Source organism: Megalobrama amblycephala, linkage group LG1, assembly GCF_018812025.1.
Source record: "Megalobrama amblycephala isolate DHTTF-2021 linkage group LG1, ASM1881202v1, whole genome shotgun sequence".
NCBI lineage: Eukaryota > Metazoa > Chordata > Actinopteri > Cypriniformes > Xenocyprididae > Megalobrama > Megalobrama amblycephala.
The window spans coordinates 10,097,432-10,125,189 of NC_063044.1; the positions used below are offsets into that span (position 1 = coordinate 10,097,432).

General features: G+C 39.6%; 1 protein-coding gene across 2 annotated transcripts; it reads left to right on the forward strand.

The window, feature by feature from the left end:
• Positions 1-11,447: 11,447 nt before the first annotated feature.
• Positions 11,448-13,523, forward strand: LOC125243573. Of its 2 annotated transcripts, XM_048153326.1 has the most exons (5): positions 11,448-12,469; positions 12,563-12,622; positions 12,721-12,780; positions 12,922-13,002; positions 13,109-13,521. In XM_048153326.1, the coding sequence occupies exons 1-5, from the start codon at positions 12,106-12,108 to the stop codon at positions 13,162-13,164; spliced, it is 621 nt and encodes a 206-aa protein (XP_048009283.1). In that variant the 5' UTR covers positions 11,448-12,105; the 3' UTR covers positions 13,165-13,521. The 2 variants fall into 2 exon arrangements, with proteins under 2 accessions (XP_048009283.1, XP_048009291.1); XM_048153334.1 differs by lacking the exon at positions 12,563-12,622 and having other exon boundaries at positions 12,736-12,780; positions 13,109-13,523.
• Positions 13,524-27,758: the final 14,235 nt, after the last annotated feature.

Consider the following 27,758-nt stretch of genomic DNA (forward strand, 5'->3'; position numbering starts at 1 on the left):
GCGTTATATCGTGATGTTTGTTACCTCGTTTAGCTGCCATGTAACTAACGTTAGCGACATAATATTACTATTAGCAGTTGGCATAACCTAATAACATGTCACCACGGACATGACAGCGGGGCAGAGACGGGGTGCAGTGAAGTCGTGTCGTTAAAGGTGGAATCGGTTGTGAATTGTGAGCAAGACAGGGCAGGACTCGCTGATGGAGGTTAGCCAGAAGCTAACGCAGGACTGAAGCTACTGTGCTGTTTTGGAGTCACTGATCCTACCCGCAGCTGGTTTGTTAGAGCAGGACAGTTGAGAGAAAATAATAGAAAAGACCGCCTTCAAGTTTTTCCAAATTTACTTTGCAATTACAGCAATATAGCTGTAGCAATTCAGTTGTGGATGTTTTGGTCACATAATTTTTCAATAAAATTTGCAAAATGCAAAGTATTTAGTGAAAAATCTTTCCTGCTCTCAGTTGTCCATGTCCGTGACAATGTGAAGTGATGCTTGCCATTTTATCTCAACTTCATTTTATATATATATGTAAACACATTTTTAACAAATAAAAACACATTCTTAAATTTCAGAGCATCACTGTGACTGATCAACTGATCAACAAATGTAGCAAGATTTGAAACCTTTGCTTGTTTAGACTCAATACTTCTAAGGGAAGTTTTCACCAAGCTTTTTGTCTGGGTGGTACCGGCCTACCCTGGACCCCCCATAACCATCCATGCGCGTATGGGTGGTTGACGTGACGCTACATTTTTGTGTTCATGGTGACAAATATAAATAAAAATGTATAATATTTAATTAAAATATCTGTTGTTATATACAGTTTAATCTTCCAGAACTAATACATCTGTAATTAATGAGTATTATAATTCAAATCTGTATATATTTAGTTTTAAACATGACATTTGTCCACTGGCGTGACTATCCGGAGTAGCGTTGCTTATCTTAAAACTACTGTAATTAAATGAAAAATAAGTCTAAATACATTCAAATAGTTAGCTGATACTGATGCTGATGGATTCGGGCCGAGTACGGGTTCTTCCATGCCTTCTCGATCTCAGCATGAAGATCGGGAAGGAATGGAAGGCTCGCTGGAGTTGCCAGGTTATGAGTAGAGAGAAAACGATCGTCTAACCTGCTGCGAGCGGGTTCCCTCCTCACGCGCTCCCAGGGCACCTGGGACAAGGATCAGCACACTTCCTGAACGATTTCTCAGACATAATAACTTTTGACAGAGTGAAAAAGGCTCGAGCAAAAGCAGTCGCGAAAAGACAAGAGGATGTCGGCTGTTTCCCCAGGCGCTCCCTTTATACGTCACGGTTCGCGCCGTTTGACGTGATAGGCTGTCGCCGGCCAATAGGATTGGAGTGTGGTGATTTTTGGCATTTCGAGCACGGGTCACGGAGGACGTTCCCCATAGCGCAGTCAGCACAGAGTAGAAGTTCCGTTTCGAAAGGGAAATCAAGATGATTTCGGTAAAGACGAGGTCACGTGAATTTAGGATTAACTGAGGTCTTAATGAGAAATATTTATAACGATGTTAAAAAAATCACTTAAAAGGGGAAAATCATTTGAAAAAATAAATGAAGTAATGGTAAAGTGAATTTAAATGTCTATGCATCTATGCATTTAATATGTATGCATATAACTACATTGATAAAAGATTTAAAACAGTACGTAAATAAAAGTAACCTCATTAATTAAATATTAAAAAATATTGTAAATTCTAATTTTTGTCTTTATAAGATACATTTGTTTAAAGGTGCCCTAGATTCAAAAATTGAATTTACCTCGGCATAGTTAAATAACAAGAGTTCAGTACATGGAAATGACATACAGTGAGTCTCAAACTCCATTGTTTCCTCCTTCTTACATAAATCTCATTTGTTTAAACGACCTCCGAAGAACAAGCGAATCTCAACATAACTGTAATGAAGAGTCTTGATAGTGCGGATCCATTTGCAGCTTTATTTAAAAGGCAGATGTAAACAGGTAAGGGCAAGACAATATCGTAACCAGGGACAGGCAGAAGGTTGGGGCTGGCGGCTAGATGCAGGGTCGTGTCACAGGCAGGGATCGAGGCAGGCGGCAAGATAGTTCAGAGTCGGTAAACAGGCAGAGTTCGGGGTAGGCAGCAAGGGTTCAGCAGAGATAAACAATCCAAGTCGTAACAAGAAATCAGTCCACAAGATAAACGCTCAGAAATGACCACTAAAAGCAAATCAAGACTTTGCATAGCTGTGTGTGTGTGTGCATCTTAAATAGTGTGGTGTGATATGGTGCAGGTGTGATGTAATCAGTCCCAGGAATGTGGGCCTATGGGAAATGGAGTCCAGATGGGTGTGAATCAGTATTCCGGGGAGGGCTCCCTCCGGTGGCCCGGAGGATGCACCGGAAGAGCTGTATTCGTGACAATAACACTGACTGTTACGTAACAGTCGGGGTGTACGCCCCAATATTTGCATAATGCCAGCCCATGTTTAAGGGATTACACAAGCCAGTAACGTCTGGATCTGTGCACAGCTGAATCATCAGACTAGGTAAGCAAGAACAACAGCGAAAAATGGCAGATGGAGCAATAATAACTGACATGATCCATGATATCATGATATTTTTACTGATATTTGTAAACTGTCTTTCTAAATGTTTCGTTAGCATGTTGCTAATGTACTGTTAAATTTGGTTAACATTACCATCGTTTCTTACTGTATTCACGGAGACGAGCCGTCGCTATTTTCATTTTTAAACACTTGCAGTCTGTATAATTCATAAACACAACTTCATTCTTTATAAATCTCTCCAACAATGTAGCATTAGCCGTTAGCCACAGAGCATATAGCCTCAAATTCACTCAGAATAAAACATTAAAGTACACATGAAATCAAAATTGACCTTATTTATTTTGTTAGCTCAAATTGCTAGTTTTGTGGTGAACAATTCATCCGTGCAAGTCAATCCACACAAAAAAATTGTTTGGCTTCGTAATATTTAATCAAAATCTGAAAATGCTCCTCCCCTCTGCAACGGTGCTCCTTCTCTAATGACATCAGTTTGACGGCTTGGGTTGAAATCGCTTAAACCACTCCTCTGTAACCGTTAGTCTGCTATGAGCTGGTGATGGAGAGGAGAGCGCTAAAGTAAAACTCTGCCCTCTATTCAATATTCCGTTTCACTTGGAAATACGTCACAACACTGGAGAAAAGTCGTTTGCAACTTCCGGTTCACGTGGACTTTAACATCCAAATAAATACTTTACTCACATAATTCGAAGCATGCATACAGCATGCATGACGAACATCTTGTAAAGATCCATTTGAGGGTTATATTAGCTGTGTGAACTTTGTAAATGCGCTGTAATATAGTCGACAGCTCGTGTGGCAGGGAGCGTGAGCATTTAAAGGGACGGCGTCGAGTGTAAATCAGTGCATTGTTAATGATGCCCCAAAATAGGCAGTTAAAAAAATTAATTTTAAAAAATCTATGGGGTATTTTGATCTGAAACTTCACAGACACATTCAGGAGACACCTTATATTACATCTTGTGAAAAAGCATTCTTGGGCACCTTTAAGTGAAACTGTAACTCGTTTATGAATTTGTTTTGATCGTTTTTTATTGAACAGTGTTTTGTTCTGAAAACTTAAAAAAAATAAAAAGTTCAACAACAATATTGAAGTTCCCAATTTTTTTATTGGACAATTAGTAGGTAACATATTTGTTAAGACACTGTTTTTCAACTTTCAACTTCAAACATTTTAAACTTTTTAAACTTTTAAACATAAAACTTTTTTTAACATAAATGTTAGGAAACATCTTTTAAACAGTTGAAAATAAAAACATTTTAACACTAGTAAATAAAAACATTTTAACATTATTGAAAAGTTAACATGAAAAACACTATGAACATCCATATAGGTGAATTACAACTTAAATAACAAAATAAAAGCAAAACAAAACCATATCTTAAAAAAAAAAAGAACTTCTTAAGGTGCCCTCGAATGAAAAATTGAATTTACCTCGGCATAGTTGAATAACAAGAGTTCAGTACATGGAAATGACATACAGTGAGTCTCAAACTCCATTGTTTCCTCCTTCTTATATAAATCTCATTTGTTTAAAAGACCTTCGAAGAACAGGCGAATCTTAACATAACACCAACTGTTACGTAACAGTTGGGATCATTAATATGTACGCCCCCAATATTTGCATATGCCAGCCCATGTTCCCAACATTATGAAAGGCATTAGACAAGGGCGGGCACTAACGTCTGGAGCTGCACACAGCCGAATCATCAGACTAGGTAAGCAAACAAGAACAATAGCGAAAAATGGCAGATGGAGCGATAATAACTGACATGATTCATGATAACATGATATTTTTAGTGATATTTGTAAATTGTCTTTCTAAATGTTTCATTAGCATGTTGATAATGTACTGTTAAATGTGGTTAAAGTTACCATTGTTTCTTACTGTATTCACAGAGACAAGAGCCGTCGCTATTTTCATTTTTAAACACTTGCAGTCTGAATAATGCATAAACACAACTTCATTCTTTATAAATCTCTCCAACAGTGTAGCATTAGCCGTTAGCCACGGAGGACAGCCTCAAACTCATTCAGAATCAAATGTACAAACATCCAAATAAATACAATACTCACATAATCCGACGCATGCATGCCACATGCATGATGAACACTTTGTAAAGATCCATTTTGAGGGTTATATTAGCTGTGTAAACTTTGTTTAGGCACTGTTTAAGGCAAGCGCAAGTTCAGTGGGTGGGGAGCGTCAGCATTTAAAGGGGCCGCACAGCATAAATCGGCTCATATTTAATGATGCCCCAAAATAGGCAGTTAAAAAAATTAATTTAAAAAAAATCTATGGGGTATTTTGAGCTGAAACTTCACAGACACATTCAGGGGACACTTTAGACTTATATTACATCTTGTAAAAAAAACGTTCGATGGCACCTTTATGGGCTTGGTGTATATTACGGTTCTGATGGCCGTGTTTGCTTTGGGACAGTGTGCTCCTCTGGTGCAGCGTGTCTTTTTTTCACCAGGGTTTGTGGACAGCGACACCTGATCGGTTATTCTGCATAATTCATTATCAGGTGTGTCATCGTTTTGTCATGTCAGTTACATGATTGTCAGATGTGTATCTGACAGTGAGTGGACCGCAAGTGAGTAGATATTCTTCAATATTCGATATGACCCTGTTGCACTTTTTCTATGTGTTTGTCCCACAGTGAAACCTGGATGGCTCCAGGATGATTTCACAAGACTTCACCTCCGATTCGGTGTCTCTCACGGTGATCATTTGGCTCGGATTCTCACTGTTCGAGACTATGGCTATCAGTCTCAAAATCTGTAAAGAAGATTAAAAAGTTAATGAAATGTATAAGAAAAACAAAGAACAGTTTTATTTTTTATATAGTTGTGTTTGAGTATAAATGTTAAAATTATAGTGACATTTAATGAAGAATAGTGGGTAGTAATAATGCTAAAATGCAACTGAAACACAACTATCTGAAACTATAACAGCTGTGGATTATCTAATGTCACACAGTAGTATTAAATAATGTATGATCACTTTTTTTTTAGTTTAGCCAATGATGTGCTTTGGTTAAGTCACATGACATGCAATTTTTTTCTGTGGCACGATTTCTGACAGACTGCCGTCTAAAAAGTCAGTAACAAACAAGGACCCGCCCATGTCACATTCTCAAAAAAATTGTTAACATCATCTCAGGTAAGTTATGATGACATATTTACCACTCAAAAACGTTTTTATGAAATCAGTTTTTGGTAAATCGGTTAAATCGAGTAAATTGACTGCATAATAATGGAATGACATTATTATAATAGGTTAGCTAGCTAGCAAAGCTCAGCTGCAGTCTGTTAAGCTGTAACAATAACAACATTAATGCTAGTTATATAATGTTGATTAGTCATATGTTAAAGGTGCTCTAAGCGATCCTGGGTGGAGTAACTTCCTGTTGACATTTGAAGTGTTATGTTGTCAACAAAACAGGCTAGCTAGACCCTCCCTCCTCCTCCCCCTCCCCTCCGTGCTTCCTGAAATAGTCATGAACGCGCATTTAAAATATAAGTAGCTTGCGTATTGACACTGCTTGTCGGTTATTGGCTGGGGCGCTGTTTATTTTTTCGTGGTCCAGGCTGCACCAGTTTGTTTTTGTTGCCGTTTTTGGAGCTTGTGGCGACTACAGAGACCGCATTTTTTTTACAGTGTGTTCAAGGGACAGGCAGCTAGCGGAGAGGAGTGAGGAGATGTTTGCTGTAGGTGACAAAAAATGTTTTGGCCTAAAATCATGTGACATCGCTTAGAGCACCTTTAAGAACTGCCATGGCATTGGTATTATGTATTATTAAATCAACATCAGAGACCTGCCACCACAGCCAGTACTACTGGCCCAGACCAACCACTGGCCTATCATGCTGTCTCAAATAGACAGGTGCAAGTGGATGTAAGTGTATTGTTACGGTGAAGTGCACCAAATGTGATGTGTACATGTGCCTCACCTCTGAAAATGCTTTTTGAAGTTTCATACAGAAAAAAGGTGAAGTTTCAAGGATTATGGGGAGTTCATGTTCATAACCTTCCTCTCATAAAATTGCGTAATTTTTTTGGAAAACTGGGACACCATGTCATCCGGACTAAAGAGGACAAGGACAACCCAAGTTGTTATCAGCGCTCAGTTCAGAAGCCTGCATCTCTGATGGTATGGGGTTGCATGAGTGCATGTGGCATGGGCAGCTTACACATCTGGAAAGGCACCATCAATGCTGAAAGGTATATCCAAGTTCTAGAACAACATATGCTCCCATCCAGACGTCGTCTCTTTCAGGGAAGACCTTGCATTTTCCAACATGACAATGCCAAACACATACTGCATCAATTACAACATCATGGCTGCGTAGAAGAAGGATCCGGGTACTGAAATGGCCAGCCTGCAGTCCAGATCTTTCACCCATAGAAAACATTTGGCTCATCATAAAGAGGAAGATGCGACAAAAAAGACCTAAGACAGTTGAGCAACTAGAAGCCTGTATTAGACAAGAATGGGACAACATTCCTATTCCTAAACTTGAGCAACTTGTCTCCTCAGTCCCCAGACGTTTGCAGACTGTTATAAAAAGAAGAGGGGATGCCACACAGTGGTAAACATGGCCTTGTCCCAACTTTTTTGAGATGTGTTGATGCCATGAAATTTAAAATCGACTTATTTTTCCCTTAAAATGATATATTTTCTCAGTTTAAACATTTGATATGTCATCTATGTTGTATTCTGAATAAAATATTGAAATTTGAAACTTCCACATCATTGCATTCTGTTTTTATTCACAATTTGTACAGTGTCCCAACTTTTTTGGAATCGGGTTTGTGCATTATGATAAATTATTTGCTTGTTACATATACGTGCAACATTTCAGCTGTAAATAAATTCTAAATGTTAGCTAGATTGTGTTTATTACCTGTCTTGTGATGTAGATTGTGTTTATTACCTGTCTTGTGATGTATGCTTAGGCTGAAATTCAATAAAAAAATGGTTGGTATTTTTAAATACATCTATCGTGCTGCACTGATTTAAAAACACTAACAACAGGGAGCATTATGTAATGATGAAGGAAAAAGTGCAGTGAATCAGACTGTGCTGGAATCCCACATTATCCCACACAACAGTGACAGTTGAGGAGTTTGATGACCCTCACCTTAGCCCATCCAGAACAGAAATGAGTCTCTGTGTATTCTAGTGTATCAGTCTGTGACTGCTGCAAATAAATAGTGTTTTGCATATGATGGATCCGAAATGGTCAATATTCATATTCATGCATTTTTATTAATATTTATGTTAATCATTTATGGCTTATGATTTATCAGTTTCACTTTTGATTTCCTATATTTATGTACTCATACTATATATATATATATATATATATATATATATATATATATAAATATATATTAATTCTTATCATATTTTCAAGTATTTACTTGTTATTGTACCCTTATGGTTATTCTTATTTTATATTTAAGAGTATGCTTGTTATGTTCAATTGTTCTTCAAAGTGTACCAGTGTGACAGGTCACGCTGACACGTTTGTGGTTAGACATTGGACGCCTGCCAAGTACTGCAGAAGTGATGTTTCTCAGAATTAGCCTTGTGCTCATTTGAATCTGATCAAAATATGCCTGCTGACATGTAATAGTGCAAGATTTGCAAAATTCCCTAGGGGTTAAAACAACTATTTTTGACACTGGACCAGTGGACGACGTAATGGGTGAAATTAACCTTTTTCATTTTAACAAAAACATCAGTTTGAGTGGGTTAGGAATTTCCCTGTATGCTTATATAATATGGACTGAGTTTTTAGCTTTTTCTCTCCTTTGCTCTCCGGGGCTTCTGCTTCTTCTCTCTTATCTGCAAATGTCTTAATGTTTTAAATCTTTTTGATCTTCATCTATTAGATACAATACTCTGGATTTTACAATACTCTAAATTTATCTTTAACTATTTATTTTTATTTTATTTATTTATTTTTAAAAGAGGACAATGCACATTAATTAACACAAGAAACAAGTCTCTTATGTAAATGTGCCAGATTTAGCCATTCTGGCTAATTTTCATCTGCAGTCCCTGCTATTGACTTCTCCTTTATGATGGTTATTTTACCTTTTGGTTTTATTAAGTATTTTCATTATCAATTAAAGTTTGCGTGTGAGGCTAAAGTTAATTGTAATGAATAAATAATCTTTTCTTCAACTTTATCTACTGCCTGGATCTCATTTTCCCAAGTTTTTGCATCAGTATATAAATGACAAAAGTCTTCTTTGATGAAAAATGTTTGGTCCGCACAGACTTTTGTTTCACTGGATGTGTGAAGAGTTGGATGAAACTTCCTACTCAAACACCATCACTAAAATTTGTTGTGACGCTGTGATGAGTTAACGTGTTTGAGCTCACCTATGACACACATAACTGAAAGTCACACCGATGAAACCAGTCTGTGAGGAATAAACTGCCTTTACAAAAACAAACCAGTATACTGAGGTACAACTGCAGTATATTGAGGTACAGCTGCAGTAAAAAGTAGTAAAACTGCAGTATAATTAAGCACAACCATAGATTAGAAGTATAATCACAGTACAACTGGAGTACATTGAAGTTCAACAGCAGTAAAACTGCAGTAATCTTTTGTAAAGGTGATGCAAAGAAAGTCCTGCTGTAGATCATCTCAGCTTTCAGTCAGAGATGGGCAGTATTTTAATAAAATGTATTTAAAATATGTATTTAATTATTTTTAGGTATTTTTTAATTTGTATTTTCCTTAAAGAAAAACTCAAATGTAATTTGTAATTAAATACTTTGAGAGAGAGAGTATTTAAAATACTAAAAATACATTCAAATGTTATTTTATCCTCATGTTTTATTCTTTGAAGTGCATGTGAAACACAGTGCTTTTAGAATAATTTGAACTTTTATTCAAACAGTAATTTGTTCCAGTGTTGGTTAGAATAGACTAATGATGTCTGTGTTTACAGGTGCAATTATTTTTGCACCAGGCTTAAAGGTATTGTAGGTAATTTTCGGAGAGGCTAGCAATAGCGAGCTAGCTTTGAAAGTATAAAATACCACCCTCCGTTCAGAGGGTCTCCAAAGCCACGCCTCCTTCAAAACACATGAACACGCACAGCAGGGAGCAAAAGCGTTAAGAGAGACTGAGGCTACGTCCACACGAAGCCAGAGCTTACCCTAAACCGGTCTTTTTTTTTCCTCGTCTCAAAAAATATCTGCATCCACACGAAACCACTGAAACGACTCAAAACGATGTAGTATACATGCCAGACCATTATGTGGCGCTGTAATTCTGCCGCAGAAATGCACTTAAAGCAGCAAAGAAGACTTGGAGCATGCGCATAAACCTTGTGTGCTGAATACAAACTTTAGCAAAGCTTAGAAATAACACTATTTTGGTTCAGTGGCTTCTGCAGCAAGAACGCAAGCATGTAGAGTCTGCTATTGCTGTTGTTGGTGCTGTTTTGTGCTGTTAGCGCGTCTGACTAGGGTCGACACGTGGGGTGATGACATCATCGTTTCAGAAAATTTACGGATTGCCCCATCCACACGATAACGGCAAGACGGCGTTATCAAATTTTTCCACTCTGGGACCCGGTTTCAAAAAATACTGGTTTCACCTTTCGAAAACGCTGGATCCGTGTGGACGAAATGATAAAAAATTTGTGCAGTTTCACTGAAACGCGTCTCCGTGTGGACGGAGCCTGAGTGAAACTACCTCATGTCTCAAAGCACATAAAATTACAATAATACTGAACATAGCACCTGACTGCTGCAGATTCATTTCGCCGTTGATAGTGTTGCCACTGAAACACATAAATTTGAGTCATTCGAGTCTAGTGATGTGTGGATCGTAGGTACATGCAGATAATCAGCAGACGAGTAGGTCAAGTAATAAAAATAGCATTAATTATTTAAAAAAATCAGTCAGTTGTCTCTTAAATGAATGTAAACATAAGTTTATTCTGTCTGTGTTCATTTTTAAAGTGACATAAGCCTAATAAACCTGCTGCTGTCTGTCACTCACTGCTCCTGACTGAATAACTTTAGTATCTTTATAAGGATCATCAATCTATATTTAATCATTACAGTGAGCACTTCAAATGATTGTGTGTAAATTGTTTGTATTTTCAAATTACAAATTACTTGTATTTTAATTAAATACATTTGATGAGTATTTGTAATGTGTAACTAAATACTTTTTGATGTGTTTGAGCCCATCTCTGTTTTCAGAGCAGTTTTACAGTTTCAAACACACTGTACTTCATTCCTCACAACATCGTCTTCATCCTGTCAGAAGAGAAATGTTTATCATTTAAATCAAAAGCGCACTGCTCAAATCTAGCGGTGGTGAGATGAAGCTTCATGAAGTTTTGAAGCTTTCCAGCCAGACTGGTTTCATAATGTTTCATAATTTTGTAACTGGGCAGTGCTTTTGTTGAACATACAGAAATGAAGTTCTTTAGACTGGATAAAGGAGGTGAAAGTGACGAAGGAGGACTGGACAGAGAGAAGTGGAAGAACTCTGTCTATATGAGCCAAATCTACAGAGAGTAAAATGATTTGGAGTCAGTGTCACTATATATCAACTCTAGCTGTATTTAAACACTCAGATCAGATCAGAGGAAGCCCTCAACCACAGGAGGAGCTGATGATGATTAAAGGAAGAGCTGTAACTATATAATCAAGAGAAAGACTGACAGAAACAGAAAATGGCTGATCAGTGTGATCTGTGTCTGCTGGGACTGATCATTCTCTCTTCACTTCATACAGGTAAAGAAATCTGGATTTCCTCAAAAGACATTTAGTGGAATTAATCTGGAAAGAGTTGATTTGAACATGCTCAGTTTATTCTTGCACACATTCACGTTGTGATCTCATGTGTATTGATACATACAGATCATACTGTATTATTCCTGATACTGGACATAGAGTCACTCAAACATCTGATGATCAACAATTATCTTCATATTCAGAGATTTCAACAGCTACATGATCAAGACAAATACTTTATTCTGGAGAGAGTAATGTTTGTGTTAATGAGGGAAAAAAAGACTTTGATTCTTCTGCTGGTATGTTTTAATTTATTAATATAGATCATAATGATCATTCAAATGTACTCGTGTTTCAGATACCAGTGGAGTGAGTTCTGATGTGTTCATCAGTTCTGGTGAAAATGTCCATCTGTCCTGTAATAACTCTCTTTCTGACTGTGAATCAACTACATGGATCTACTTTAACAGATTCAGACATTCACCAGCAGTTGAACTGATTGATCGAGGAAAGAAGAAAGACACAGAGAGATATGAGAGACTGAGTCTGGGGTCTGACTGCTCTCTGAACATCAAGAACGTCACAGAAGAAGATTATGGATATTACAGATGCAGACAATATGTGAATGGACAACAACAAGGAACTGATGAATGTGTTTTTCTGCATGTTCTTCATGGTGAGTTTATGATTATATGATCAACTTAAAAAGAGCAGATTCTCCCTTTAAACTCAGATGATGATTGAAGAGTCTGTGATTTGTGTCTTGTGTTCAGTTTCAGTGTCTCCATCATCATCTTCATCATCATCCTCACAGACTGAGATCAGTCCAGGCCGCTCTGTGACTCTCTCCTGTCAATTGTATTCAGTTTTCTGTGATTATTGGGTTCGTTCTGAGGGACTTCAGCTGTCATGGGTGAATCAGACTGGTGTTGATCTGAAGACAGACTCCAGATATCAGATATTATTCTCATTAGATCACTGTATCATCACTCTGACAACAACACTTCTGAATGAAGATGACAACAGAGAGTGGAGATGTCGGCTTACTCTCAGAAATCAGTCCAAGACCTCAGTCAGATACACTGTCAAGTATTCAGGTGAGAAACAACTATTACTACTGTAAAATATGTCTTATAGATGAACATCTGAACATTCATCTTCTGCAGTGGATTCAGCAACACTGATTCCAGTCAGCAGCTCAAACTCTGAGAAGAAATCAAGCCAAACTACAGCAGCAGCTCCTACACAAGGTTCATGGTCACATGATCACTGTCACACATCATCAGTCTCTCACTTCACTTATACGTGTCATGATGTGTTGAAGTGAACTAACAGACGTGATCCACAGATCCAGCTGACACAGCATCAGAAACTGAAGTCAGTGTGACTGCTGGATCATTATTCAGAGGTACGACACGTTCATTTATACTGACAGCTTTACACCATTAAACTATCAGCTTCATCAATAACTGTTCATAGTTGAATCCCCTTGACTTCAGTCATGTCCAGTTTTTCTTCTTCTTCTTCTTCCTCCACACGTTTCCTGCAGTGATTGTGATGATTGTTGAGATGGCAGTGTTTGCTGCTCCTACTGTGATTCTTCTTCAGATCATCTGTGCAAGAAGACCTGGTGAGTTTGAGCTTCACACAATCTGATGATTCACACTCATCTGATCTGGAACAATCTGCATGGTAAAAACACATCCGGGAGGTCAGTCAATGCTTTTATTTTGCAGGGAGGAAGGACTCGCAGCACCCAGAGGAAATAGAGATGCCTACAATATTACAATAAAATACTGCTGAGTTTGGAGACGATCTGAAACAAGATTTAAAACAGCAAAAACTCACAGAGGATTGTTCATCGTTTGATTTTCTTCTCAGAAAACAGAAAAAAATCCCTGAAGAAGTTTAGATTAAAATATATTTTACAAATAAAAAAGGCCAGATTTATGTTCATTTATATGGTTTGATGGATGTTTTCCTACAGTGTTGAATGTCATTTTCTTGTGGTTCATATATAAACTGCTTTAAATATAATATTAAATACAGTAAAGGACAGACTGTTTGTTCTGTGTGATGAAGATGATTTAGTGATTCTTTTCATTCCTGTTTGTAGCATCTTTTTGTCATTTTTTGAATGATTGCTTCTAATTTGCTTAATAAAACCTCTACAGTTGTTTAATATGTCTCCTTTCCTGAGATATTTGTTACAAGTATGGTGATTCATGAGCTTGTAATGTGAGGATGAACAAATGATTGATTCATCATAATTCACATAACTTTATTCTGGTTAGTTCAGAAATTCACATTGATAATGACTTTTTATTTTTTATTTTTACACACTTCACCTTCTCTCACAGCCGGATTTCAAGAGCACAGTTATTGGTTTAGACTTATTAACTGAAAAGATAGAGTTGAATATCATGCAGCATCTAAAGAAAGAAGAGGAAGTGACATCAGAATGACTGAGAATCCATACCCATCATCAATGCAAACTGGGTCAGAGATGATCAGTGCTCTGTGGTTAAACTAATAAGAGTTCACGCACTCAACATTCCCATGTTTCTAAACCTCAACAGTGAGATCACAGCTCTGAAGACACTACAACTGCTTTAAATAATTCATTATTTTAGTTACTGAAGTGTATAACAAATATCAACTATCTTAATATTGTAAGAAAGTCTTGACTCTGGAATAGATGAAAACACATCTGACAGTTCTGTCCAAGACTCAAGAAAAAGTGACAACATGTAGAACGCAACAAGGCGTTTCTGAACGTTTAGTTGAATTCATGTAGCTGATGTGAGATATCTTAAAGTCATTGATTATCTTATTATGTCATGATAATCTATAAATCACTCGTGTGGGAACTGTTGTAAGATGCTTACAGAGGCAGAGAATATATGCTGTATGAAGACAGAACAGGTATAGTTTAGTTTGATTAAATTAATTAGTTTAATTTTCATCTTTGGTCTCCTCTTCAGGCATGTCTTCTACATTGATTTTGCCCTTTTCTGATAAAATGATATAAAATCATGTTGAGTTAATTGTAATGATGATTAGAAGCTTCATCAATAAAAGACTTAAGGCAAGTTAAGGACAATTTACCCTGCCAATTTAAACTATTCCTACTAATTACTTTAGCTTAATTTAAAAAAAAAACACCCAAAGAAATAAAAGTAATTTCCCAATTTGTAAATCATGCAACAAAATAGTCCTCAAAAAAGTCTACTCTCTATTATGATAATATTGTTAATTTTCATTTAATTGTTAATTTTCATTTCAATCATTTCATTATTTTCATCCTCTATATCTTGTACAAAGTCCTGCAGAAAGTTGACCACTCTAAACTCTCTCTGACGCCTCATTGTACCCTTCTCACTAAAGAAAGGTGATAGTGTCTTGAGTAGAAAATCACCATCCACCTTTGAATTACAGAGGAAAAAAGTCAAGCCTTTTTAGGGCCTGAGCCACTCAGGCGCAGGGCTCTTTTGTTTTTCTAAGGAGAATCATTTTTTTTTCCATCATTCGAGGGTTTTGGGGGCCTTAACATGCTCAAAAACTCCTGAAAATTGCCACACACATTGGAATCCGCGGCCATTAGGACACTGCAGAGGCTGGTACCCGGGCGTGACAGGGGGGCTCGACAGCGCCCCCTTGAACGGTGTCCAAAAACTTGGTCCATATATTAAACACACTTGCACGTATTTGTATGAAACTCGGTACACATATAGACCTCATTGGGCCGAATAACTTTCATGCTCCAAGTTAAACACCATCCCAACAGGAAGTCAGCTATTATGGGTTGTTTGAAAAACGCATGCTCTGGAATTTGATATACTCCTCCTAGGCAATTAATCCGATCACCACCAAACTCGGTCAGCATGAAGTCAAGACACTAATGATGGAAAATTGCCAGCGGATTTTTGATATCTCGAACGGTTTGGCCGTGGCAAGGCAACAAATTTATGGTGAGAAAAGGGAAACAGGAAGTGTGTTATAAGATCTGCATACATTTTTTAATATTTGTATTTAATATACATTTTCATTTTTTTATATTTTTTAAACACTGTTGCCATAGTAATTAATAGTTAATAATAAAATCTAGAGTATTGTAAAATCCAGAGTATTGTATCTAATAGATGAAGATCAGAATAAACAGAAAGAAGGAACAAAATTAAGACATTAGAGAAGAGGAGAAGCAGAAGATGCAGAAGAGATGCGAGAAGCAAAAAGAGCAAAGAAAAAGTAAAGAAACATGTAAACTATGAAAGACCCTGTTCATTTTATATGATAATCATAGGAAAACTTACATCCCACTCAAACTTATGTTTTGGTCTAATAAGAAAAGGTCAAATTAATTTATCCATTTTGTCATAGTTGGTATAACGGCTAGGTCAGAGTGACTGGTCAAATGCAAAAAAAATAGATGAAAATAGAAATAGGGGTTGTTTTGACACCCTTAAGGGAAATCTGCAGATCTTCCATTATCACATGTCTGAAGAAATAGAAACAGACATATTTTGATACAAAGATACATTAAGTTCAAATGAGAAACTCATTCTGAAACCACCATCACGTCTGCAGTACTTGGCAGGAGTCCAATATCTACCCACAAACGTTACTCTTAAATATAAAAGAAGAATAACCATAAAGGAGTTACAATAAAGAGTAAATACTTGAAAGTATATGAAAATATATGAATATATATAATATCAAAAGTAATATTCATAAATTATAAGCCATAAATGATTAACATGAAATATGAATAAAATGCATGAATATTGACCATTTTGGATCCACCACATAGCAACAGATCAAAATTCAATATTAGTTTTGGATGGGTTTGAGACACTTAGCATGCTTCAGATTGCTCAGAAACGGGCAGGAAGGAGGGCCTCTATAGCGCCACCTTTTGAAAAAAGTGGGGGGTTAGTTTAACCTACAGTCACCAAACTTGGTATACTCATTGTTCTCATTAAGCAGGACAACTTTCTAATTTACAGTCATTAGCTCTGACCAACAGAAAGTCAGATATTTTGGTTTGAATGTGGATTTTTTTACCCTCTCTCTCCCTCTCTCTGTGGCAAAATAATGAATGGTTTATTTTTGTTGGTTTGTTTAGCATATGTTGTCGTCGATTATGTTCCCCTCCAGTTGTATTTCTTATAGTAATATGGACCCTGTTGCGCTCTGTCTCACTGCCTGTATCCACTTTTGTGTCCTTAAACATTCGTTTTTCAGGGTCAACAGCTTATAAAAACTTATTTCTGTGTTTTTTTAGCTTGTTAGCTGTACACCTTGACACACAGCAGCTTTTAGGCATTGTTCTGCTTTTTGTAATAAGTCAGAAAAGACAGGAAGGCAGCCTCACGCAATACAATGTCAATGGAGACGGTTGGATTGTTTTCCCCCTGGTGGGCATGGTTTTCAGATTATAATAAATGCGCTCTGTCTCTATGGCGCTTGTCAAAAAAAAAAAAAAAAAAAAAAAAAAAAATGTATTACTCTCCAATAAAAATTTTACATTCATTTAAACTACCTTTACATTTCATTTAAGGTAGTTGTTATCACACTGATATATATTCAATTGTTTTTGTTTTTTTTTTTTGTTATAAGTTTGATTTTAGCTAGCAATTTGATGCTATAGAAACGGGGCATGTCATTATGATTGACTGACAGCTTCTCTTAGATCTGTCCGAGCTTCAAGGGGAGATTGAAGATGTATCACTAACTATTAATTTTCGATTTCTATGTTATTTTTACAACGACAAAATGAGTTGTTCAGCAGTAAACTGTACTAACCGACCTACAGGATCTGACGGAACACTCAGTTTTTTCCGGTAATGTTAAATGAGGGCTTTATAAGCTAATTAATAAATGATATTAGCTAAGATAACACGCCTAACGTTAGCCATGACGGGAAAAAAGCAGGCAATCGTTATCTGGCAGTTACTATTTTATGGGTATAAAATAATAATTAGCAGGACAAAACTAATGATAACCTACTCTAATTAATTATAGAGCACTTTCTACAGCAAATCGATCTCCTGTACTGTAATTTTATTTAAAATGGCAGGACCATTGAGTTGATTCTAGTGGCATATTATTGAGTTTATCTAACCTTACTGAATTAGCTGTTTCAAAAATATTACCTGCTCTAGAAACAGAATATTATTTTGTGTATATTTTAATTGTGTATAATTTTTATATTTAAAATACATCAATTACGATATGTTGTTTTGACCTGTCCCAATGTATTCTTAGTTATCACTAGTAATTTATTTGAAAACGAACAATGTATATTAATAAACATTTGGCTTTTTAATAAACATTCAAATAAATGTAAATTCCTTTTTGCCAGATGTAATTTAAGCTATCATTTAAACCTAATGAAAAAAGGAAAGATGAAAATAAAAATATAATAAATAATTGATAAAACAAATAGCCTGTAGTACAGCTGCAGTGTTTAAAAAGCTTATTGTAGAAATTGCTAAGGATTTTTTTTATATAGTGGCAGATATGTGATATGCTAGTATCCTGTTGATACTTAGACATCTTTTTTTGCTATGTGTACTTACTTATCTCTACTTTTGCTAACAAGATTGGCATATGACCTATATTAATGACTTAAAATGTATTTTAATTGAAACAATGAACAGTAGGTACAAATGTTTTGCAGTTTTCCTTTAGGTGAGCATGATGTATAAAGACTCAGACAATGGGTGGTGAACATGAGACGAAAGGACTGGAAACCAACAACGTCATCTCGTCTTTGCAGTGCTCATTTTGAAGAGCATGCTTTCACCAATGACTATAAAGTAAAAAAAAAAATCTGCAGAAAAATTGTGCTGCCAATGTGGCTGAAAAAAACATCACATTCAGATGATCAGATTTTAGTCCAAGCATGTATTCGGTTAGTGGATTGTGAGTTGTCGTAAGTGCTTGGGTAGATATTTGAATATTTTAATGCACAGATTAGCAATGGAATATGCATTTACATTTAGTCATTTAGCAGACACTTTTATCCAAAGCGACTTACAAATGAGAATAGTAGAATCAATCAAATTAACATGAGAACAACAGTGCGTAAGTACATGCTCGTAGCAAATAATTTTTTATTTTATTTTTTTTAAATAAATACACAAATAGATGGAATAAAAATAGAAATCAAGGTAAGTGCTACTATTACTGGGTCAAGTGCTGACGAAAAAGATATGTCTTTTTTTGAAAACGGCTAAAGATTCAGCTGCTCGGATAGAGCGTGGCAGGTCATTCCACCAGCCAGGAACAGACCCGGAGAAGGTTCGTGAGAGTGATTTTGTGCCTCTTTGTGATGGCACCACAAGGCGCCGTTCACTTGCAGAACGCACGTTTCTGGAGGGTGCATAAGTCTGAAGTAGTGAGTTAACGTATAGCGGTGCAGAGCCAGCGGTCGTTCTGTAGGCAAAAATCAGAGCCTTAAATTGGATGCGAGCAGCTACTGGCAGCCAATGCAGACTGATGAAGAGAGGAGTGACGTGCGCTCTCTTCGGTTCATTGAAGACCAGTCTTGCTGCAGCGTTCTGGATCAGTTGAAGAGGCTTGACAGTGCATGCTGGAAGTCCAGCCAAGAAAGCATTACAGTAGTCCAGTCTGGATAGAACAAGAGCTTGGACAAGAATTTTGTGTGGAATGCTCCGATAGGAAGGGTCTAATCTTCCTGATGTTGTACAAGGCAAATCTGCAGGACCGGGCCGGTTTGTAGCAATATGATCTGTGAAGCTTAAACAATCATCCATCACTACTCCAAGGTTCCTGGCTGTCCTGGAAGGAGTGATGGTTGAACGACCCAAGTTGAACTGAAAGGTTGTGATGAAGTATTGGGTTGGCACCGACCACAAGCAGTTCGTTTTTGCAAGGTTGAGTTGAAGGTGGTGGTCCTTCATCCAGGCCAGAAATGGCTGTCAGGCAGGCTGCGATGCGACCAGCAACCGTCGGACCATCTGGCTTGGAATGAGAGGTTAGAGTTGTGTGTCATCAGCGTAACCAGTGATAGGCGAAACCATGCTCCTGAATGACAGATCCTAAGTGATGACATGTAGATGGAGAAGAGAAGTGGTCCAAGCACAGAGCCCTGAGGAACCCACAGTAGCAAGATAATGTGACTTGGACACCTCACCTCTCCAAGATACCCTGAAGGACCTACCTGAGAGGTAAGATTCGAACCACTTTAGTGCGGTTCCCGAGATGCCCTTCGACATGAGTGTTAACAGGAGGATCTGGTGGTTGACGGTGTCAAAAGCAGCAGACAGATCCAGTAAGATGAGTACTGATGATTTTGAAGTCGCTCTTGCCAGTCTCAGGGCTTCAGTGACTGAGAGCAAGGGCAGTTCTCAGTTGAGTGGCCACTCTTGAAACCAGACTGGTGGTCGTCAAGGAGGTTGTTCTGTGTGAGATAAGTAGACAGTTGGTTGAATACAACTCTCTCAAGTGTCTTAGCAATGAAAGGAAGAAGGGATACTGGTCTGTAGTTTTCCAAAAGTGCTGGACTCAGAGTGGGTTTTTTAAGCAGTGGGGTAATCCTAGCCTGCTTAAAAGCTGTAGGAAATGTTCCAGTGTGAAGAGAAGAATTGATAATGTGAGTGAGTGCAGGTAGAATTGAGGAGGAGATGGCCTGAAGAAGAGGAGTGGGGATAGGGTCTAGCGGACAGGTAGTAGGGTGATTGAAAAGGATGAGTTTTGAAACGTCAGCCTCCGAGAGCATAGAGAAGGAGGAGAGAGTTTGTGTGTTTTCTGTTAAGATGTTATTGTCAGTGTGTGGTGTGGAGAATTGGCCGCTGATGGTTGTTATTTTATGTGTGAAGAATGTGGCAAAGTCATCAGCTGTAAGAGTTGATGTGGGAGGGAGGGGAGGAGGGCAAAGAAGAGAAGAGAAGGTTTTGAAAAGTGTGCAGGAATCAGTGGAATTGTTAATTTTGGTGTGATAGTATGTGGTTTTAGCATTGGAGACATCAGTAGAGAAAGAAGAATGGAGTGACTGATATAAGCTAAGGTCAGTAGGATCTTTAGATTTGCGCCACTTCCTCTCTGCAGCCCTGAGTCTCGACCGATGCTCACGGAGAACGTCAGAGAGCCAGGGGGCAGAGGTGGTGGCACGGGCTGGTCTGGTTAAAAGGGGGCAGAAGTCATCTAAGCAAGATGTTAGAGTGGTGCAAAGAGTGTCAGTAGCATTGTTAGTGTCCAGTGATGAGAACTGGTTAGGGTGCGGAAGTGTGGATGAGACCAAAGAGGATAGGCGGGATGGTGAGAGGGAGCGTAGGTTTCACCGAAAAGTAACATGTGGTGGAGTGAGTGTTGAGTTAGGGGTCAGGTTGAGATTAAAAGTGATCAGAAGGTGGTCTGAGGTGTGTAGTGGAGTAACCAGTGCATTGTCAGTGGAGCCACAGCGTGTCTAGATGAGGTCCAATTGGTTACCTGATTTGTGGGTAGCTGAGGTGGCCACTCGCTTGAGATCGAATGAGGCAAGCAGAGTGTGAAAGTTAGCAGCCTGAGGTTTGTCTAGATGGATGTTGAAATTTCCAAGTACAAGCAGAGGAGTTCCATCCTCAGGGAAGGATGAGAGTAACACATCTAACTCCTCCAAGAAGTTACCTAGCTGACCTGGGGGTGTCACGATCACCTGTGAGAGTGCCCTTCAGCCTCTAGAGGGCACTCCTTCCCGGACTCACTGTTTCACTCATTTCATGAACTACATTTCCTTACACACTCCCTGGACTAATTACCATTCATCATTGCACCCAGCTGTCTTGTGTTTGTTCATTAGTGTTTGTCTATTTAATCTTAGTTGTGTCTGTCCTTGGTTGTGGTTCGTTGTATTTTGTTACGTGCACTTTTGTTTCTCTGGCTTTTGTTTCATGGACTGGATATTCTGGATTTTGACCCCTGCCTGTCTTTGGATATATGTTTCTGGATTCCCCAATAAATACTTATGCTGCAACTGGATCACAACATCTTGTTCTTGTGTGCCCGTGACAGAACGAACCACCACTTTTGATCCAGCAGCATGGATTTCCGGATCCCTTTCCAGACCCGCACTAAGGAACGGATGGCTCAAATTCGGACATTGAGAGCCCTACGGCAAGAAGGATGGGAGGTAGGGTGCTTTGCTAAGGTCTTTTGGGTGATGGCGGTGGGGCTGGATTACAATGACGCGGCTTTGAAAGACTTATTTAATAGTTGCCTTGACGAGCCGTTGTCTCATTGTGAGATGGAAGGGCTACGGAGCTTAGACTTTTGGAAGTTTGCCGCTTATCTCCGCCATCGGATAGAGTGGGCCTCACCTAGACACTCAGCCAGTGAATCCGCTTCAGAGCCCGTTCCAGTCAGTAAGTCCGTTCCAGCTCGTGAGTCCGTTCTTGAGATCACTGAGGAGATGGGCGCTGAATCTTCGCTTCCCACACGGAAGAAAAGGAGGCGGAGGAGGAATGCTCCAGCTAGTGAGTCCACTACAGAGCCCGCTCCAGCCAGTGAGCCCACTACAGAGCCCGCTCCAGCCAGTGAGTCCACTACAGAGCCCGCTCCAGTCGGTGAGTCCACTTCAGAGCCCGCTCCAGTCGGTGAATCCACTCCAGAGCCCGCTCCAGTCAGTGAGTCCACTCCAGAGCCCGCTCCAGTCAGTGAGTCCGCTCCAGTCAGTGAGTCCTCTCCAGTCAGTGAGTCCACTACAGAGCCCGCTCCAGTCAGTGAGTCCACTCCAGAGCCCGTTCCAGTCAGTGGGTCCACTCCGGAGCCCGTTCCAGTCAGTGGGTCCACTTCAGAGCCCGTTCCAGTCGGTGGGTCCACTTCAGGGCCCGTTCCAGTCAGTGAGTCCACTTCAGAGCCCGCTCCAGTCAGTGAGTCCACTTCAGAGCCCGCTCCAGTCGGTGAGTCCACTTCAGAGCCCGCTCCAGCCAGTGAGTCCACTCCAGAGCCCGTTCCTGCCAGTGGGTCTACTACAGAGCCCGCTCCAGCCAGTGAGTCCATTTTGGGTGAGCCACCGCCTCACCCTCATAAGCGGAGGAGAAGGGCTTCCTCCATCCTACAAGGCCTGGAGGCCACTCTAGAGGTTGTTCGTTGGTTCTCCAAGCGCCTTGCCCTGCCGGCGCCACCGAAGCACCTTGCCCTGCCGGCGCCACCGAAGCGCCTTGCCCTGCCGGCGCCACCGAAGCGCCTCGCCCTGCCGCCTCCGCCGGAGCAGCCCCAGCCGGAGCACGCTGCCGTCCCAGAGCTGCCCCAGTCTGAGCACGCTGCCGTCCCAGAGCAGCCCCAGTCTGAGCACGCTGCCGTCCCAGAGCAGCCCCAGTCTGAGCACGCTGCCATCCCAGAGCAGCCCCAGTCTGAGCACGCTGCCGTCCCAGAGCAGTCCCAGTCTGAGCACGCTGCCGTCCCAGAGCAGCTCCAGTCTGAGCACGTTGCCGTCCCTGAGCAGTTCCAGTCTGAACCCGCTGCCGTCCCTGATACGGCCACGAAGCACCCTTGGCCAGCCCTGTCGCCATCATCCGAGCCTTCTGCCCTGCTGCCGCCGTCCAAGCCTTCTGCCCTGCCGCCACCACCCAGATCTTCTGTCCTGCCGCCATCATCCAGGCCTTCTGCCCTGCCGCCGCCGCCCGGGCTTTCTGCCCTGCCGCCACTGCCCAGGCCGTCTGAACAGTTGGAACCAGCCTGGTCAGTTCCTCCGGCACCACCCTGGCAATCAGCCAGGATTCCAGACCCGCTGGAACCAGCCTGGTCAGTTCCTCCAGCGCCGCCCTGGCACTCAGCCAGGACTCCAGAACCACTGGAACCAGCCTGGTCAGTTCCTCCAGCACCGCCCTGGCTATCAGTTGGGCACCCTGGATCTGGCCCACCATCCCTCCCCCTGATCCTCCTCCTGTCCACCTCCCTCCTGAGTTTTTTGTGTTTGTGTTTTTTGTCTGGTGGAGCGTCTGGTAGCCGCTCCTTTGAGGGGGGGTAATGTCACGATCACCTGTGAGAGTGCCCTTCAGCCTCTAGAGGGCACTCCTTCCCGGACTCACTGTTTCACTCATTTCATGAACTACATTTCCTTACACACTCCCTGGACTAATTACCATTCATCATTGCACCCAGCTGTCTTGTGTTTGTTCATTAGTGTTTGTCTATTTAATCTTAGTTGTGTCTGTCCTTGGTTGTGGTTCGTTGTATTTTGTTACGTGCACTTTTGTTTCTCTGGCTTTTGTTTCATGGACTGGATATTCTGGATTTTGACCCCTGCCTGTCTTTGGATATATGTTTCTGGATTCCCCAATAAATACTTATGCTGCAACTGGATCACAACATCTTGTTCTTGTGTGCCCGTGACAGGGGGACGATAAACAACTACAACATTGATTTTAGCAGGGTAGGTGATGGTAATTGCATGCGATTCAAATGAGCCATTGTCACAGAGAGACGGTAAAGGATTGAACTTCCATTCACTGGACATAAGCAAACCAGTACCACCACCCCTCCCAATCTGGCGTGAGGTGTGAGAGAAAGTGAAATTAGAGGAGGGGGCTGCTGGTGTAGCAGTGTCCTCTGGTTTGATCCATGTCTCAGTCAGAGCCATGAGATGGAGATCTGAAGGTTGAGTAGCAATAGTAGCAATAGGAAACTCCAAAGACTGACGACATCCCAGCAAACATGCTGGCGCCATCATATATCATAAATACAAAGGGATCAACAAGGAACTAAACAAGACACTACTGAATCTCTACTGAGAAACAAAAAAAAATACAGGAGACAGGTGAAAAGAGCAAGTGTGGATGTTCAAAATAAGAAAATGAAAACCTGAAAAATAGAGAGGTAAAGAAAGCATGTGAGAATGGACAAATCACTTGTGATGAACATTCCAGGATGGAGTCTTGAAGAAGATGAGCATCTATACATTTAAAGGTCATGTGAACAGCCTCAATGAGCCAAAAATTGGGATGTGGATTAAAGAAATGGCGTTAAGCATGTCAATGGAAAAAATAACATATCGTCAAACCAAATGTTTTTAAAGATGTCAGTAAACCATTTAATAATTTCTTAAAGCACAATGTTAATGTTGTTAACATGCTGCAACAAGAACAAGCTTTAAGGGAGTGGGGTAGTATCATGATCTCCTATATAGACTTGTATATTTGAAAAACTATTTTTTCTCTTCTTGTTGGAGTCTAGAGTCATATTGATTCATTTTTTTATGGATGAATTAATTTTTTGGTCTTTAGAATTTGGGCAGCTATTCACAACCATTATAAACCTTGGAGGACTAAGGATATTTTTAAATATATCTTAGGTTGTGTTTGTTTGAAAGAAGGAAGTGATATGGCTTGATGGGTTGGTGGTGGGGAGGGGGCAAGCATACATTGAATTGCAACATTAAGGCGAGACATGGCAGGTGAAAACATCGTTTTTTCATGTAGTGGTCAATTTTGAGATCTTGGGCCAGTTTGCTCCCTTAATATGTAAGCTTTCATGTCAAAATAAAAAAATATATCAACATTACACATTAAGATGGTTATTTCATTATATTTTGTCAACTTGCGCCTTTAGATTTGTATCGGAAATCACCAAAAGTTAGCATTCTAACGTGAGCTCCCGTGCCGTCTCCTTTCACAAAAACATGTCATGCCTGGTATCATTGTAAAAAAAAATTTAATTCCATTTGTTTTAATATTTTAGATGTTGTTGCTCTTCTTAAGTTGAAAAAACATAAACACAACTCTAAGCCTTGGTTAAATGACACTACTCGTTCCCTCAGACAGACCTGTAGAAGGGCTGAACGTAAGTGGAATAAGGATAGATTACAAGTTTCTTATGAAATCCTAAAGGACTCTCTCTCTGCATTTCAGCGAGCTGCTAAAGCTGCAAAGCGTACATATTTCTCTGAGGTAATTTTAAGTAACACTACTAGGCCTAAAGCCTTATTCACAATAATTGATTCTGCTCTCAATCCCACTATTAATCACTTTCCTGTGACATCTGTTTCTCTTTGTGAGGATTTTGCCAGATATTTTAATGATAAAATCTCACAGATTAAATCTCTATTGCCTTTGTCAGCCTATACACCAATTGATGTTCCTTTCTGCTCTTCTACATGGTCTGTCTTTGAGTCTATCACTTTGGACTCTCTTAATGTGATTGTTGCTGGTTTAAAACCTACTAGCTGCCCTCAGGATGTGATTCCTACACATTTTCTTAAGCAAGTTTTTCAAGCTATTGGCCCTGATTTGTTGTTTGTCATCAACAAATGTCTTTCCACTGGGACTGTACCTGAATGCCTTAAACATGCCTCTGTTCTGCCTCGTCTTAAAAAAACAAATTTGAATCCTACTCTTTTGAGTAATTTTCGACCAATTTCAAATTTACCATTTCTCTCAAAAATTTTAGAAAAAGTGGTCTTGAGCCAACTTTTGCCTTTTTTGAATGATAACAATATTCACGAGAAATTTCAATCTGGTTTTAAAGCACATCACAGCACTGAATCGGCCCTTTTAAGAGTTATGAATGATGTAATGCTTACCACCGATACTGGGCAGTCTGTGGCTTTGGTCTTGCTAGACCTTAGCTCTGCATTTGACCTGGTTGACCACAACATTCTCTTATTACGTCTAGAAAAATGTGTGGGCCTTCGGGGTACGGTGCTCCAATGGTTTCGCTCATATTTAACAAATAGGAGTTACTCTGTTAGCCTTGGGCACCATTCTTCCTCTAGTAAACAGCTAAGTTCTGGTGTCCCTCAGGGCTCTATTCTTGGCCCGGTACTGTTTAATCTTTACATGTTACCTTTGGGTTCTATTTTATCTAAATATGGTGTATCTTTTCATCTGTACGCCGACGACACACAAATTTATCTGCCTATAAAGCGTGATGATAAGCTTGCCTTTAAGCCTATATTTGACTGCTTAGACGAATTGAAACTCTGGCTTTCTAGTAATTTCTTAAGTCTTAACGAGAGCAAGACTGAAATTATCTTGTTTGGTTCAAATGATCGCAGCATTCATGATGTTGATCTCGATACTTTGTTACCTTACAGTACCACCTGTGTTCGGAATCTGGGGGTTTTGCTTGATAACAGTCTTAAACTTGATAAGCAGATAGGTTCTGTGGTTAGGTCTTGTTTCTATCATCTTCGTCTTTTAGCAAAGGTTAAGCCCTTTTTGTCTGGTAAGAATCTTGAAACTGTTATGCATGCCTTTGTGACGTCTCGCCTAGACTATTGTAATTCCTTGTATATTGGTGCCTCTCAGTCTTGTGTCACACGCTTACAGTTAGTCCAAAATGCCGCAGCCCGGCTCCTCAAAGGGAAGTGTAAAAATGATCACATTACACCAGTTTTGATTTCGCTTCACTGGTTACCGGTCAAATACAGAATTGACTTCAAAGTCCTGTTATTTGATTTTAAGTCTTTGCGGAACCAAGCGCCACAGTACCTATCTGAATTACTGCTTCCATCTTCTCAGTCTAGATCACTTAGATCTAGGAACTCTGAATTACTATATGTTCCTAGAACCAGACTTAAAAACAGGGGTGATCGCGCATTTGCGGCCATCGGCCCCAAGTTATGGAATAGCCTACATCAGATCTGCCTACATCAGATCTGCTCAAACCAGTGGCGTAGCCACGGGGGGGCCTGAGGGGGCATAGGCCCCCTCATTAACATGCAGGCCCCCCCAGATTTCTGAGCGATTTTTTATTTTTTATGTTGATTTGTAACATTGACGCATATGCTGCGCAGTAAAATGCAACAGCTGTTTTTAGACTTATTGGTTTGATTATTTTACGTGTTATTATGCGGTGAGTGACAATGTGAAGCCGCACTCGAGGCTTCCCGTTTCCAGGACGCGCATCTCAATGCAGTGAAATCCGGTGGGTGCTCGGGCTCCTAACTCTCCATTCATTTTAACCAATAAAAAGTCGTTAGAGAATCAAGAACCTCTGACTGCAGCGCACACAGCTTTCTTCTCGTCATTATAGTTAATTTGAGGCAGTTTCCGTGGCGTTATTTGCTCTCGCTCAGATATTGCGTGCGTGGCTGTGCGCGCTCAAACTTTGTTATATGTAAATCAAACATGCTTTTTCTCTAGAATTGTCTTCTCTCCTGGATTTAATGTTGCTAGAAGCTATTAACCATCAAACTTACATAACTGACTGTTAAAACAACACCTATAAATTGTAAAGAAATTAAGTATCTTTTTATATAATAACTCCATGTACAAATGATATCATTTTCAAACTTAGCCTATTAGTCAGCCAGCTATCTAGATATTTTTATTATCTATTTAATATATATTTTTATTTAAAGTTAAGTGCTTATTGTAGCCTAAATGCTTATTGAATTATTATATTTCGCGAACCACTACTGATCATCAAATAGTACAATAT